The sequence below is a fragment of the Monodelphis domestica genome, chromosome 5 (assembly GCF_027887165.1).
Source record: "Monodelphis domestica isolate mMonDom1 chromosome 5, mMonDom1.pri, whole genome shotgun sequence".
Taxonomy (NCBI): Eukaryota; Metazoa; Chordata; class Mammalia; order Didelphimorphia; family Didelphidae; genus Monodelphis; species Monodelphis domestica.
Window position 1 is genome coordinate 49,837,502 of NC_077231.1, and position 17,887 is coordinate 49,855,388.

At 36.1% G+C, this 17,887-nt stretch overlaps 1 protein-coding gene across 1 annotated transcript in view; it reads left to right on the forward strand.

The window, feature by feature from the left end:
- Positions 1-9,272, forward strand: part of TRHDE (thyrotropin releasing hormone degrading enzyme) — a 463,529-nt gene extending 454,257 nt beyond the window's left edge. The window contains exon 19 of the mRNA XM_001370518.5: positions 363-9,272. Within this exon, the coding sequence (XP_001370555.4) occupies positions 363-506 (144 nt within the window). The 3' untranslated portion in view covers positions 507-9,272. The remainder of the gene's footprint in view (positions 1-362) is intronic.
- Positions 9,273-17,887: the final 8,615 nt, after the last annotated feature.

Genomic DNA, 17,887 nt, shown 5'->3' on the forward strand with positions numbered 1-17,887 from the left:
TAAGAACAACTACCATAAAAGCAATGAAAATGCATGTTGCAGATTTATAAGAATAACTTTGACACCAAAGAATACTTACACCTTCCCCCTCTTTTGCAGAGTTTAGGTGATAGGGTCTTTGAGTGTTGAACACTGGAAATATTGTCAGTGTTTTTTTGTTTGTTTGTTTGTTTGTTTGTTTGGTATATTGATTGGTTTTGAAGAATTTTTTCTCTTTCTTCCTCATTTTTTATCTTTTGAAAAAAATATTATTGGTGGATCTTTTGAATGGCAGGGAGGGCCATAGAGAGAAATTTAGGCAATGCAAAAACAAAAGATATCAATGAATATTTATTTAAAATAAAATAAAATTATCTTTCCAGCTGAAAAACTTCATAAAGAACTATGATGGAGCAGCAGCTGCATCCTTCTCCCGGGCTGTGGAGACGGTAGAAGCCAACGTCAGATGGCAAAAGTATTACAAAGAAGAACTTTTCCACTGGTTACGAAAAGCCCTCAGGCACTAGTCTGTGACCCTCAAAAACAACATAACATGAAATACCAGGAGAGAAAGTAGTTTCATTCAAAAGGAAAATGCTTCCCATCGGAAGAGCAAAGACAAGATCGGATTCGCAGGGTGTTTGGTGGGGTAGAATCATTCTTGTTTTGTTCTGTTCTCAGCTTTGTTTTGTATGAGGCTCCTTCTAACCAAGAAGGCAACGTTTTTTGTTTTGTTTCGTTCTGTTTTCCTTCAGAAGCAACCATGATAGCAGCTGGTACTTACCAGCCCTCACTGTACAGGACCAAATAGGATACCCCAGTGGTGCATGTTGACGTCCTTCTGGAAGACAACAATTCCAAGTAATTTGTGCATGGTTGTAGGGTCCTGCCCATAATTCCAGCATGCATTTCTTCAGCTGTCCCAAGTTTTGTATGTGAACTTCTGTGACATCCAGGACGGGCATTATGCAAAAGCACAAAAGAGGATCTATGACAATCAGTGTCGCTGTGAAAGAAGAACAAGGAGGGGGGGGTGGGGACTGTCAAGGATCCTCAATACTTGGGCAAGGCGAGATGTACCACAACCCTTGCGTGATCGGGACCCAGTATGGAGCACTTAGATTGTCGATCAATGATTATCAGGATGCTGACTCATACTTTGGAGTTAAAACTATGTACGCCTAGAATGCATTTAGATCCTGTATACATAGCTGTATCTCTCTAGTGCAAAGCGCCGCCTATGTATGGTATACTGTGTTCTCCATATGTTGAAAACAATGAACCTCTTCTGATCAATGCAAAGTTCTTTATTTCTAAACTTATGCAAACTTTGAAACTGCTTGGAAAGACTCTCCTGCCTTCCTCGGGGAATTTCGGCAGTCAATATTCAGGACGGGTCTCTCGAACTACTTTGGGTTCTTTCCCGATTTTCATGGATGATGGGTCTTATTCTCCTGCATAGACATGAAGCTCAAACCAATCAGATGTGCCAACAGGCCATTCATTCACGTGAATGCTATAACATAAAGAGGCAGATAACATTTTCATGGTCGGGGGAGAGAGAGGAATGCCCCCAGCCTACTCAACGAAAAGAAACAAGAGAAAAGAGAGGAAAAGAAAATCCATGTGGTCCAATCCAAGCATTGATGTTGTTTTGCTCAATCTTTACGTTTCATAAATGTAGATGCATAGATGTATTGATAGTGCCCAGTGCTGAGAATGTGACTCCTCCTACGTTATTTTATTTTCTGCCTCCCTTTAAGCAATCTAGGATGTGAATGATGTTCTAGAATCTCCCAGAGTGCCTGTGTGTGTGGGTGGCTTTCCGATTTTCCATCAAGCAACTGTACCTCAGTGAATCTACTAGTGTTTAATGACCTTTGACACCAGTTGTGCCATCTGTTAGGGGTGAAAACTGACTTTTCTTGTGTCATTGTATAAAGCTTTCCTTTTGCATAGAATTGGTTGTGCTCCCCGAGAAGGCACAGAATAGCCCTTTCCATAGATGTATTTCAACAAGAGGTCATTGGTGTTTGAAATATTTCTGCTTGGTAGAAATACCCATTGGCCAAAACTCCACCCAGGTTAGATTAAATTGATCTTTAAATTGATCTATTGTGTACATAAAATGAAAGTATGTTTACTCCTCCTAAACCAAATGCTTGTGGATTAATCCCTTGTGGGTGGTTGTTACTCCTACCAAGAGCTCCATGCAAACTACCAAAACAAGTACCAATGCCTAGAGGCTATATTAAAAATAGTAAAAGAGTAAATCTTAATATCTAGAGCCATAAATTGATTTAAAATTGTGGGAAAGAGGTGCCATTGTCCTCAACCCCATGACAAGCTAATTCCTGAAGTTGAATTCCATTCCTTTGGTTTTAATGTCTCTCAGCTCTCTGAATTTCCTAATAGTGCATTCATGTAATACACATCAACATTAAACGTTCTGCATGAAGGCACTAATATGGTGTTAGCACGCCTTTTTGATGTCTGGTGCCAAGTCTTCTAAATATCAACTTACTGACATGAACTGATATTACTCAGTTACTCTCGCAAAGAAATGTCAAAAGGTGTCTCCTTTACCAATCCCTACTGTGTGCACTTGCAAACTACTTACTCGAGAATAATGAGATTATACAAAATGAATGTGTACATTCCAGTCTGATGTTCTGGTAGCAAGCTTAGACCATGCCAGGGATGGATCAACAATGGGTTAATATATACTGGGCAAATGGAAACAAAAAATATCATAAACAAATATCCTGGCTCTGTGGAATGAATTATTTGGAATTTTGGGCATTTTCTCCTTACTTATCTAAGTTTTTCTAATTTATAATGACTCTTTATTAAACTGAGTGGTTTGTGTTTGGGTTTTTTTTTCCCGTTACTCTGTTAATAATTTTTGCTGCTCTGCAAATATTTTAGTGGCCTTGAGCAAGTACAGTATCAAACCCTAAGTATATACTTGTATGTATTATTCAATACCTCATATTGTCCTTGCTCTGTAGTATATTAGTGACAGGAATGATCCCCTCTGTGGGGTTATGTTGATAATTCTGGTTTATTCCTTATTTTTCTGTAGTTTAGTCTCTTCATTGTTTTAAAGCATACCAGTCTTCAGTTCCGCCCCCCACTCCAGTCACTAAACCATATGGAATTTTTCTAAACAATAAAATAACCAGAGTACAGCTCCTAGAAACATTTGTAAGATATATTCTATTTATATGCCTTCTATTTTTTGTTAATTTTTCTCTCTTCAATTTTTTTTGGCACATGATATTCATGAAAATATCTTGTTTGGGAGTGTTTACCACATGGGCTGCAAGCCATAGACTCGCTTTATTTTAATAGCCTGATGGAGGTCAGAATATATTTTTTTATTCCAGAAAGGGAAAATTAACTTAGTTCCTAAAATGAGTAATTATCAAGGGGAATAAATCACACAGTCATTTTAAAGAGAGACCGCATAATATAATTGATAGAGAACTGGTTTTGAAATGAGTATGAGTTCAATTCTTACCTCTGATATTTCTTGGAGTGATGACCCCTGGGAATCCTCTTTGTTCATCAGTGCCCCAGGTAACAGTTTAAAACTAATATTTTCAGGCAAGTTGCCATCCTTCATTGGTGGAGGAAGTTTCCACACCAGGAGTTTTCTACAAACAGATGAAAATTATACTTCTTGGCCAAAGCATCTTAACATATGATTTTTATAAAACTATTTTGCTTTGACATGTTGAAGCTTTTATAAATACTGAATTTTAAAAGATAACAGTCCATCAGTGCTTGATCCTTAACAACAGATCTCAACTGTGTATTTTCGAGTGGTTTATATAGTTTGATTTCTAAGGGATTCATAAAATGGTAAATTTAGCAAGAGGCAGCAATGCATGTACTGTTATAATTTTCTATTTTGTTTATCCATTATCACAAGTGACCCTTTGCAAATTTCGCCCTAATACTTTGCTTTTGTGTATTGCTTTGCTTTCAAGAGTATTTTTATATACACCCTCATTTTATTCTCACCTAAGGGAGAAGTTGGACAGATTATTGCCATTTCTCATTATAGATATGGGAAAAGTGAAATCAAAGTTATAACATGACTCATGATATCTAGTTATCAAGAAAACTAGAATTGGAATCTTCCATCTTTCTCCCTCATTACCTGGCCCCCTTATATATTACATACTGTAAATGGTTACAGTAACTAAAAACAGGAGATTGTGTCTACATCTGATCATAAGAGCTGAAAAGTAAAAATATTAATTATTCAAAAATTTGATTATTTCATCAAAAAGCATGCCAGACACTTGAAGAAAGGATTAGGCATCCTAAAATATACACCATAAATATATATTTTACATGACAGCATATACAAATGAAAATTTAACATTTCCATGAGTTACCTATACATTTGATCTATTTTATACAATACTAAAAATCTAGATGTTGGGATCTATTTCAAAATAAATGGATATTGAGAAAAGACCAAATTTATGAATGATTAATATTTTTAACTTTTCAGCTTCTGTGTAAGTAGGTGTAGACATGGCCTCGATTTTCTAGTTGTAATAATTAACAATCTGATTTACTCGTATTGGAAAGCTTCCTAGTTGATGTTGTTGCAGATGTCTTCAGGTAAATCTCTATGCAGAATGTGGGCAGAATGAAGTGATGAAATCATGTCCATGTAAATCATTGATGGAAACATTGGATGTAGACATTTTGACAAAACTGTGTGTAAAAGTCTTTACAAAAGGGCTCTATAATATTAAGAGAATGAGACATAGTATGGTTTTTTTTTTCTGTATCCCATTAGGAACAGTAAATCAAAACTAAAGAAGGATTTCATCCTATTCTTTGTTTCATAAATTGCATAAATTTGAATCTATTAATATATAATCATCACTGATAATGTAAGACTCCCTTAAATAAGTCATAGTGTTTGCAGGTGTTTACATTTTTCTCATTAAATACTTATCTGAGTTTACAAGACTATAGTGATGACACCAGGAGAGGACTGAGGAAATGGAAAATGAATCAGTGAACACTTATTTTCCCTTGACAAAGGGGAGTGATGAAGTGAGTTGTATGGCAATATAAGTTGGGATAAATACGACAAGGTACAAAAGTAATAGTCTCATTATTCCCTAGCCTTCAGAAAATATATTTCAGTAGCCTTTTAATTCTATTTTAGAGCAATCAATATTTTATACAGCAACAAATAAAGATGTATAGAGTTACATGAAAACATCTTAAAAGTAGAACAAAAGATCTTCATTTGGACTCTGAAAATTTGCATGCAAGCTAAGTTTTCTTTCTTAATACCTCAAGAGAAGATCTGTAATTTTGCCAGTTTGGAAGCTCTTTCCATTGGCCAGGAACTTCTATAGATTATCTTAGAGAGTTGATTTGATTGCAAAGTTCATCATGTTGCCAACTTGCTGAAGTTCTCACCATTGCAATTCCTTAGCAAGAACATTTGGTAAACTAACAAATAATTTCAATAAGTTGACAGAAAGATGAGTAAGTCTACTTAAAAGATAAACTTTGAAATCTATTAAAACCTCTTCACAACATTTTTACATAAACTATATGCTAATTATCAACTATTCTTATGTAATTATCAAAACAGGACATGATTAAGACAATACTTTACTGGTCAAATTTCTACTTACATTTGATTGTCATATTTGCTTTCAAATTATTATATTATCCAGGCTTTCATGAAATCCAAAGCAAATGATAGTTTACTCAATTTTTGTGAGTTAATGAGGCTTGACTAACTCTTCTTAATTGGTAGTCTGTGTTGTGTTATTTATAGATTCAGGACCAGTTAGCCTAAAAAAAAGAAACCAAACAAACTGTATCATGGCAGCCTTCATTCATACTGTCTTCAAAATCTTTGTAAAGTTTGACTCTCACTGTTTAGGTAAGGACTATCTTTCAAAAATCAATTTCATTTGCCAAAAGCTGGATGACAAATAACTTAAAGTTAAAATACACAACACTGAAGTCTATACATTCATAGATTTTATTTTTAAATGGACATTTCAAGCAATTTCCCATCCTGCTTTGGATTCACTTTTTCAAGTTTCAGAGTCATTTACATAGATAATAAAGCAAATTTAAACTCAAACCCTTCTATAAGTAATTGTGCCAAGGTCAGAAATAATAAGTGACAACTTTTGACAAATAACTTACTCTTCTCTAAGTTTATCGAATCATATTTTGAATCAATATATTGCTCTAACTTTCCTCTTCTTTTATTTATTTATTTTTGCTAGCCATAGCCAAGTAGTATAATAGAACTACCTTTTTGTTCAATTATCTACTATGTGGGAATAGCAACTTCCTTAAAAAAATAAATAAAACTAATCAATTTAGAAAATGGGATCATTATTAGTTCTTCATCAGATTCTTTTCTATTCTGTCCAATTTGTTTACTGCATAAAAATAAACATATTTTAGGTAAATATTCAGTTCCTAAATTAGTATCTTAGCCTAGTAGATGTTTGTAAAAATCTGTTAAATGGAGTAAATGAGTGATTGTCATTATTTTAGCTTCTAAGATAAATTTGAAGAGTTGTATTTATTTGAAAATATCTGATCCACGTCTAAAAATGAAAAAAATGTAAATCTTTTCTAAAAAAACAATTACCATTTGTTTGTTGTAGATGGAATATGATTATTTTAACTTCTTTGCTTCTGCATAACAAAACATAATTTAAGTCTTGCAGTTATGTTGGTTATACATATGGCCTACTCCCTCCATGAAAACCATAAACATTTTTCTGTTAGATTAATAAGATCATGGATTTAAAGTGAAGGACATTAGGCATAATAGAGTCCAACCATCCCCCCATATTTATAGATAATGGAATCATAAATTTCAAATTGAAAAGAATATTGAGGTCATTTCAAACTCGCATAGATAGATCTCTGGGGGACCATGTTAACTTAGAAAATCACAAATTAATATTATACGTGTTGGAGTTTTATGTATTTTATTAAACATTTCCCAATTACATCTCAATCTGGTTCAGGCTACACTCTGGAGTCTTGTTGGTTGGGAGTTTGGCACTTCTAACTTGTCCTTTTGCAGATGGGAAACTGCCCAAGAAAGATAGTAAACACTTTGCCCAAATATCAAGAAAGAAACAAGAAAGCAGAGCCAGTTTTCAAATTCAGACCATCTCACTCTAAATCTATCCTATAATATATGACACAGCACTGTGAGAAGTTCCTAAATCAAACAATGGATGAGCAGCTAATTATGACACACCAGAGCAGCATCAAGTCGGATGTAAATAATCGCAGTGACATTCTGAATATGCAAGTTCATCATTGGTCTGCGGAGTTGAAAGACTGAGTTGATAGGCATCATGGGGAAACCGTCCAGACCATAGCTTTTGGTCAAATTGATTAGCAATAGTCAATCTGTTCAGAATGAGATTGGAATAATTAATATTCCTATGTCTTTGCACAGTAGTGCAAGTGAATACCCAATTAATTAAATTAACGGCTCCGATAACTGAAAGTTATTATTGGAAATATCCACATTGTGTGCCTAAGCATCATCGAAGACATCTGGCTTAGCCTGACCGGACTCTAGTCAGGTTAATGTTCTTGCTAATCTCTAACGTACTTATGTAACGTAGACATTATCTTCGATAATTCATTAATTATGCTCCTTTTTTAAGGTGGATTTTTTTTTAAGAGAAAGATTTGGAACAAAAATAAAGTTAGATCTATCTGCCTTGTGTGGGTATGACTGTAGCTGCTAATCTAGTCATTAATTTTTTCTTCCATCATGGATTTCTTGATGGAAAAAGCCCTCAGGGGAATGTAGAGTCCCTCCCCTCAAGGAGCTTCCATGCTGCTAGGGAGTGCAATCGGTTCAGTAGGACAATGTTTAACTTCATTATAGATTAAAATCTGGTTGTACTATCACTTCTCCAAAGTCTGATTCCTTTTTTCCCTCAAGTCCGGTGTGTGGTACACCATTTAAATATTGCACAACGGAAAGACGCGTTTTTTTAACAAATCATTCAAATACTAATGGTATGAATTGTAAGAGTTAGACAAGGTAAGCATAGGAATACACTGACTGGATTTCTTGTTACAAGAGAATCATTTCTCATCGTGATTATTTTTGAAAACAGGTCAAGTCTCTGCAGCCGAAATAATTGCAGATTGTACAATTATCAGGTTACTTTAGTTTTTTCTTTTTTAAAAATCAGATTAATTAGTTAATTTTGGGGAAATTTTTATTTAATTAGTTAATTTTATCAAGTTAATTTAAAGGGTCAGGAGGGGCAGATCTGTCTTTATCTGAAATTTGGAGGCTGCTAAATCAACAGTTCAAATCTTTTCTAGTTGGTCATAACTTTATATACACACATATCTATTCTTGTGTGCTATGCGTTCATGCAGTCAGAGACCAGCATGGAATAAGTGGCTAGAGAGCTGACTTTAGAGTCCCAAAGACCAGGGTTCAAATCCTTCCTTTGGTTTCTCTGACTGTGTGAATCTAGGCAAATCGTTTCACTTCTCAGTGCCTCAAGCAAGTGTCTTAGACTCTAGAGGTTGCAGAGCCAGGGCTGATCCTTTCAAGGGGGCAAGGACTGAATTTAGACATGCACACACAGGAGAGACAACTGGGCATAGTGAGCTGAATGCCATAGTTGGAGTCAGGAAGACCTGAGTTGGAATGTTCTCCCCAACACTAACTCTGTGATCTCAGGAAAGCCTGTGTGTGTGTGTGTCCCCCCACATCATGGCAAGGTAACGGCCAGCCTCTATGAAGGCAGTCCTGATAGTGGGAGTCACCAGTGAATATGTGTGTATGTAAAATCATGAGCTAGAGATGGCATTTTCTTTGTATTGTGGACTATATTTATTAACCTAAAGTACATTTACCTACAAGCCAACTTCTACATTAACAGATTAATTGATGGCAACCCAAATTAAAACCCTTTTATTTTTTCTTTTTAGAATTTTAGGAAGGAAAAAAGTTTTTTTAGAAAAGGAAAATGATCTCTCAGCAATGAAAGCATTTACCAAATAAATGATTTTGTGTTACCGTTTACCAGAAAAATGTTTTCTATGGTATGCCTTTTAAAATTATTCAGTAAATATTGAGTAAGTATGTATTAAATATGAAATTTTTATTCCATTCTAGCCAAGCACTAACAAAATGGATTTTTCTAAGTAAGAAACTTTATCTTCTGTATTTTAAGCAGAACAAATTTGAATTTTGCCTCTGATAATAAAATTTTGTACAGTAATGTGTAATTCATCACTGTCTTAATTTTCTGACATGTAGAGACAAGGCTAAGATAAATAATAACCTCAGTTTTTTATATTATGTCCCATTTTCATTTGAGAAACCATTTTAATAATTCTCTGTGTATATAGTGTAGAAACCTAGAAAAGAAAAAAAATAGCATATTCTCCTTCCTAGGATGAATGTTTAAAAAAATTACATGCTGGGCCTAGAAAAAAAGAAGCATTTATTTGTTTGATCAAACATCTAAGCCCCTGTTCTCCCCACTTTAAATTCAGTACCTCCTAATTATATGCCTTTAGAATGAATGAAGTGATCCACACTTTGGTAAAAGCGATTTCACCTGAAATGTGTTTCAGATGGCTTTTTAATAGGTTTTCAGTATTCTGATAAGGCTGTCAAGTTACCCAGATTCAAAAGTAGTTTTCAGTAACAAATTACTATGGAATATATATATGTGTGTGTGTGTGTGTGCGTGTGCGTGTGTGTGCCTGTGTGTGTGTGTGTGTGTGTGTGTGTGTGTGTGTGTGTGATTTTTCCCTCATGTACAATACTCAAAAGATGCATTTTTAGTATGGCTGAACTACTCTCTCAAAAGATTGCTCATTGAACATTAGCACTTTAATCGCTATAAGACCCAAAGGGCTAGGTTTAAAGAAATCTTGTCTCTATCAAGATGAGTTTTGCCCATGAGATTTTACATCCATTGTGGTGGAAACTCCTGGCAAAATCCTTTTCTTTCATGAGCACCATGACAAGGAATGGAGTGAGGTCTATTGCCTAATATTTAAGTGTTCTCTCTAAAAAAAAAAAAAACAAAGTTACCAGAACTTAGCAGCTGATTAAAATCATTGATGCTTTGCAGTGAGGGGTAAGCTAATTGGGTTCATGCCTGCCCAGGAACTGAGATATTACCAGAAGGGAAGGTGAAGGAATTATTCTTTTTCTACTCCACTGTAGACGTTAGATTTAGAGCTGAAAAAGACCTTAAAGGCCATCTAGTTAAACCCTCTCAATAAACATGTGTGAAACTGAGGCATACCTCCTAGGCTCCATTTCTCATTTGTAAAATGAGGTTCAACTGGTTGGCCTTTAAGGTTCCTTCCAGCCCCAAATCTATGATCCTATAAACCCTCAATCCACCCATTCCCAAGCCCCGCAAGGACTTTAAGTAACCTCTTCTTTAGCCTGCATCTTTAATTCCTTCCAGTAACAAACGCATGATTCCATTTCTGTTTTGGCTGATTGAATGGCCTTCTCATAATTTATAATTTTCTCATTTGCCTATTAGTTCACCAAAAATGTGCTATGTGCTTGTTTCCCTCAGTGCCACCAGGTTGTTTCTTTCCAAGCCCCAACTCCAACAGGTTTGTTTTTCTGGCTTCTTTTTCTTTATTAATTCTGGAATTGAGTGCCAAAGTGTTGTTTTCAACTCACTTGGTTGAAGTTCTTATACTTTCCCAAATCCTTTTACCTAAGGACCTGACCTGGTAGAATAAACCCTTTATGATTTCCCATGAGGACCATTTCCCAGCATTGGGGTTCCAAGACTCCAAGGGATTCTTGTGCTAACAGTACAGTTAAACTTACTCCAGAGTTTTCTCATGTGGCATTTTTAAAATTGATTTGTATTTTTATATTATCTGTATTTCTCCCAATTTCTGCCTTTCCCCATCTAGAGAACCATCCCTTACAAAAATATTTTAAATAAAAAGAAAGAGGAAAAAAGAAAAAAATACCAGCAACACTTACAAAGATATTAGAAAAATTCATACTCCTGGATCTCCTACCTATGCAAAAGAAGGTGGAGGGTTGTTGTTTTCATGTTTTAGAACCTTTTCCTTTTTAGAGTTTGTTCTTTGTTATTCTGTAAAGTCACTTTAAATTGTGGTGATTCTTCCCATTGTCAATGTGGTCATTGTGAATATTATTTTGTTGCTTCTTCTTACTTCACTCTGTATCAAATTTGATGCCTTTCCATGCTTCTCTATATATTATTCATTTCATTGTTTCTCATGGACAGTAATCCATTGCATTCATGTACCAGAACATGTTTAGACATCCCTTAAAATCAATGGCAATCATGGATGTCTTACTTCCTAACATTTTCATACCTGGTGCAACACTGTTTAAATCATATTAAAATGTTTCTGTTTTAGTTTTCTCACAGTAAAAATGATACAGTTAGTCTAGAAGATCCTAAAGGGTCCGTTGGATTGACATTATTTGTTATTATGACTAATCAATGAGGAATGAAGTAAAATTCTTAATATTAAAAATTAACAAGAAACTTTTTAACCCAACTTTTTAAGCAGATGTATCAAAGTTTAAAATTTCAGAGAATTTAAAAAGTTGGGTTTCTAACCTTTCAAAATCCTCTCAGATATTTTTGAAAGTATACTAATTAATCTGCCCAACCCCAGTTAGTTGTTAAAGAAGATATATGAGAACCATTTTAAAATAAAGAGCTAAAGCAGAGTTGTTTCCATCACTCTGAAGAATTTATCTTAGAATATGAAGGAGAACAAAAGGTCCCCTGAAGTCAATCCATCCTGAAGCAAGATCCCTTCTACAATACTTTCAAGAACCTGTACTTGAAGACCTCTTAGGAATAGAGAACCTGCTACCTCTTAAGATGGCTCTAATTCTGGACAGTTTTATTTATTAAAAAGTTTTCCAGATATTGAATCAAAATATCTTTTTTTTGCAGCTTCCAATGTTTCTAGTTTTTCTTTGGGAGATAGAAAGAACAAATCTAAGAACTCTTCCATTGATTAATCACAGTTATTTATTGAATGTATGCTATATTATAGACCACGTGCTGAGGAGACAGACAAAAATGAAACAACTTTTATCTATAAGGAGCTTCCACATAATAGCTATTCATTGATTTGGGGAAGTTCTCACATTTTAGTTGTGTTCTCTTTTCCAGTCTCTTCGAATGCTCCTAGCATCCTTAATCAGTTTTCATTTGGGCTGGGTTTCATTCTTGTCTGCTCATCTCCCAGCAACAAGCAAACTGTTTGGCTCATCACAGGTACTTGCTTGTTTCTTGATCATTGTGTCTTCCCTCACCATTCTTCCTAAAATTGAGTGCTCGGGCCTGAATAAAAAAATTTAAGTTCTACCCAAATATGAATATGAATTACTTTTTGGGTGGAACCCCAGGAAAAAAAAATGTAGGGTTTCAGCACTATATGCCTTATTTCCAAAGCAAACATTTATTTTTAATCTCAGTCAGATTGCCTTGAAAGAGTCTAATTATCTGGAATGGTTTGTGAGAGAAGAATAAAGGAAAAAGAAGAGTGTGATCAGATTCTATCTCTTCAATACAAAAATTCAATATATATTTCCATCACTTCTATTAAATGTTTTGAATATTTTCCTCTTCACTTGTTTCTACTTGTTTGGAAACTCCTCACCACTTTGTATAAAGAATTCTGTCTGATCATTCTTTGGGGATTTGATTTAAAGTGCAATAATCATACACAAAATTCTTCCTTAACTAATTTTGGATCATGGTAATCCAATCGCTTTATACTCTTGGCTAGGAGGGGAGGCTTAATAGTTATATCAATGGAAGGAGCTTATGTATTTCTATCACCAAATGATGCTGAAATGAACTCTGTTTCTATCTATCCAGAATTATAAGGAACAGGAGTAGGGTTTGGCCAAATAATCCAGGTAAAGCTGAGAGTATAGGGATAATTGCCTAAGTCATTTGGGTATTTTTAGTTCCTGAATACATTTGCATTTGTTAGCCCCAACAGACTTCCTCCACCCCAAAGTGACACACTACAAAATTGAAGAGTAGCAGTTTGGACATTGACAGGGTTAGGTTACTTAACTCCAAGAGTTAGGCATTAATAAAACTAATAAATCAAGAACATCATACAGTTCACATAATTTCTAATTATTTTTCAATTTTGAAAATACATAAAAGACAAATATTTATTTGAATTGAATAAAATACAATTATATGAAAAATAACAAATAATGGCAGTCTCTAATGAGAAGTTTTAATGATGGGATAAGATAGAGGAAAATGAAATAAAATGGACAAGTTAAGTAAAATCCACTTATCAACTGTGTGTTTTTTTTTTTTTTAACCCTTACCTTCTGTCTTAGAATCAATACTGTGTATTGTTTTCAAGGCAGAAGAGTGGTAAGGGTTAGGCAATGGGGGTTAAGTGACTTGCCTAGGGTCACACAGCTAGGAAGTGTCTGAGGTCAAATTTGAACTTAGGACCCCCTGTCTCTGGGTCTGGCTCTCAATCCACTGTCACCCAGCTGCTCCCAATTTTCTTCTTTTACAACTTATTTCAACTGAGTCTTTTCTTTTTAAGTTAAAGATCAATATCTAGTATCCACCCATGATTGCACCTCTCTACAGTTTCTCTGAATGCTTCAGATGTCTGCTAGCATAGTAGGGCTTCAAAGCAGCATGAAGATCACCTACTAGCTAGCTTATCCTTTCCAAAAACAAATGATTTAGTTGCTGCTTTGCCCTGTTTTTCCCCTCAGAGAGCCCATGTCTATAATTGTCTCTCTTGTGCCTTCTTTTGCCCAAAGAAAAATTTGTTTCTTCTCTCCTCCCCAGGGAACTTGGGGACTTCCATTTCTCTCTGCTCCCAATTTCTCTTTGTCACTTTGACTAGCCAAAAGAGTAATGTCACAGGCTATATTTCCACAGCTAATTTTCCTGATGACTTTTATTTCCGTGCCACTCTTTGCCCACAATAGCACCTTAATAATTGTTTAATTTTAATTTTCTAATCAAAGAAGAGTTATAAGATGCAGAATGTCATAGTACAATGTGAGAGTGCAGAAGGTCACTGGACTCAGTTGTAGGTGGGGGGAAGGTGGGAAGAGAAGGATTCAAATTTAAGAGGATTAAAATACAAGATTGTCACTTATTAATAATATAACTGAGTTCAGTTCACTGAACAACTTGGGGCCTATTTTCTCATTTGTAAAATAGGGATGATAATTTTTACTTTAAAAAATGACTATGTTAGGAACTATAAAGAATTGTTTAAATATGATTTTCTTATTCTTAATTTTGACAAATGGCTGACATTTTATATTGCATTTGGTACACTGTATATAAATTATTTTATTTACTCCTCAGAAAATCCTGTATGATAGGTGCCATTATTCACATTTTACAGATAAAGAAACTGAGGTTTGAATAAGGTAAATGACTAGGCCTAGGTTATACAGCTAGATATTATCTGAGCTGGAATAGGAATCTAGGTTTTCCTTTTTCCAAATCCCAGTGCCCTATTCATTATATTGCAAATAACAAAATCAGCCTTCCTTTTTTCAGTGTCTAAAGCATTATAATAAGCTGCCAGCACTTTTTTTTTCCATCTCATCTTCTTGCCAATGATTTCTAGGAGCCAATCCTCAAAACACTTCCAAACAGTACAGTTTTTGAGCCAAGTAATAAAGTAGTTTCCCATGTCAGTATAGCTTGCACAGAAGACTATTTGATCAAATTGCCCTCTCTTCCTTCTGAAAATCGATCATTTTCCTCTACCTGCCTAGGACAATGGGTTTGCTTCCGAGCTCATTTGGTACCTCTGCTTTGCAGGGATTATTCATCATATTTTTCGTCTATCTGTGTTATCCCCACCCTCATCCAGATTGTAAGCTCCTTACGGGCAGGACTGCTCCCTCATGCTCCATCGATTTTCCACAGAGTGGCATGCACAGTCTTAAGAATTCCCAAGAGGTTTGTGGGTTGGTTTTGGATGGCTTGAGAACATATCTGGGCAGGTGCAGAAGTCATCAACCCCCGGGAGTGGGAGCAGACCCAGCCAGGAGAAGGGTTGCTAAAGAAGCGATGCTAAAGCCAAGCTAGAGTAAACTGGGGAAATGGTGATCCTTTCTAAGACTGTTGCCAAGCCGATTCTCTTTCTTTCATTTGTTCGGGGATCTCTTTTGAGTAAAGTGCCTTTATTGCCTCTGACCTGCTTAGTGGAGAAAGCAGAAGAGGGGGAGGATAATAAGATGCCACTTCATGACACATCTATTACAGTAATTCATTTATAGTAAGGAACCTTTGCCAATGATAAATGTATGTTACAAGTGCAATTATGAATGTACCCAGGCTTCCCAACAATAAAGCTGCCAAAAGGTTGCAAAAAGCCTGGGAGAGAGAGGGAGGGAGAAGTTCCCTTTAAAGAACGCAACCAGCCAAGGAGAGAAGCAGAAATAAGTGCCCGTCTTTAATGGTAAAGGAGAATTTCCTAGTCTCTGATGACTGACGTACTCTGGTGCTCCCTCAGGAGATGACATCCGTTCCACACATCTTTAAGATCAGGGAGCCAGAGACTAGCGGAGCTGGAGGGGACCTGGGAAGTCATCCAACCCAACCCAACCCCCTCATTTTGCAGATGAGGAAACTGGAGCACTAAGGGGCGAAATGCTTCTCTGAGGTCACAGCCAATTAGTGACGGAGCAGGGGCTGGAATTCAAGGGGCTCCGGTTCCAGCCCAGGACTCTTCCCCACTTCTCCCCCGCCATGCAAGAGCACGCCGCCCCGCTCCCAGCAAGCTCCGGGACTTCTTGCCCTCTTAAGCACAGATCACTCTTATGTGCAAATGTTCACCAACCCCTAAAGGTTCCCAAAGCCTCTTTCGTTTTTCCCAGGCATAGATGAATGCCAATCTAGGAGGCTTTTGGCTCTTTCCAAATTTCTTCATTATTAAGCCCACGCACTTAAATACGAAAGTATTCTATTGACGTGGTTCACCCCTTTGTTCTCCAGTACAACAAGGCGCCCATCGTTGGGGAAAAGGAATCTCTTGAGGTAGTCTGCGCTATAATGTAAATTCACAGAACGTTTCCATTGGGCTGGAACCAATTGCTATCATTTATATAATTATAATTTCAAATAGTGTAAATTCAAATACACACAGCCACTTCAGCGGGCTAATTATCCACACTAATTGGGATCTAGCTGTAGTTTCCCTCTGAAGTGGAGGCAGGACAGGATCATAGACAGTCGTGACCTGATCTGCCCAGACAGCCCCAAGATTGTTAAGATTTTTCACCCATATTGACTAAAGCATGAATCAACGAGCAACTATCATGTGCTTGGCATTGAGCTAGGCTTTTGGTGGATACCTAACATAGAAGCTATTTTCCCTACACTACATGGTGTTATAGTAGAAATAGATGAGGCAAATGAAAACTCACTCGAATCAATTGGTAAACCATAGAAAACATTATAGGATAGTGCTAAGAATAGGAAAAGTCATTGTCCTTGGAGATCAGGGAAATTTTCATAAAGGAGATGGAACCAGAAGAATTTGGAGAGATTGCTAGGCCAGGCAAAGACTGAGAATAAGAATTAGCAAGAGAGACTGAAGCAGAGGATTCATGAAAGGAAATCATGAGAAATTAGGCAGGTCCTATAGAATGGGTCCAGTTGTCAGAGGGCATTGGAAGGCATGCAAAAGAATTGAATTTACGAGCAGTAATAACATTTATTCTTTTTATTGTATATCTATCATCTATTTGTTAAATAGATTCGTGTTTCTATGTTCTGCTTTAAGGTTGATAAAAACACTTTCCCCAAAAATAATTCTATGAATTATTGCAAATATTATTCTCATTTTCCAAGTAAGGATTCTCAGAGCTGTTAAGTCACTTTCCCATACTCGTGGAGCAGTTAAAAACCTGAACAACAAGATCTAAATTTGGATTTTCCAACTTTAAGAAAGATGCTTTATTTTTCTACAATGGACTGCTTTCCAAGAAAGAGGGAGCCCTTGTAGGTTTCTGTGCTAAAGAGAAGGCATCTAGCAATAATAGGAAGATGAGAAATGGAATCCATGGAGACTACTAAAAGAATTATTTCAGAATTTCATTTTGTGAAGCCATAAGGGAAGAAGAACTAGATTGGTGTCAAAAGAATTAAATTCCCCCCCAAAAGGACCAGGGTTCAAGGTCCCTTCAACCATGAATTACTTTTCCATTGTATATTGTTATTCAATCGATTTTCAGTCTTCTGATTCTTCATGACCCCATTTGGAGTTTTCTTGGCAAAGACACTGGAGTGGTTTGCCATTTCTTTTCCAGTTCATTTTGTAGACAGGAAAATGGAGGCAAAAGGGACTTGCTCAGGGTCACACAGCTAGTAAGTATCAAAGGCCAGCTTTGAACTCAGGAAAACGAGTCTTCCTGACTTCAGGCTCAATGCTTGATTCACTGTGCCACCTAGCTGCCCTTATCCATCCTCAGATCTCCATCACAGACTAGGATTCTAACTCCAGTGTGATGACAATCAGCCCACGTTAGAGTAATCAGTACTCCAGTTAATTGGCATCCTATCAGCTATCATCTCTCCTTTATTTCTGCAATTCTTGCAGTAAAATAGACCTAAAGATTACTTAAAGTAAAGCTTAGATGTGTGTGTATTTATGAGCAAAATAAATAAATAAAAGGAGAGGAGGCAGTTCATTTGAAAGTGATTGAAAGGTGATGTTTACAGAGTGCCTTTTCCTCCTTCCTTTCAGGCTTTCAGCTCCGGGCTTAATAAGCACTTTTGATCCAAATTCCAGCTCAACAGCTGCAACAGCCCCAGCCTGCTTCTTCCCATAGGCT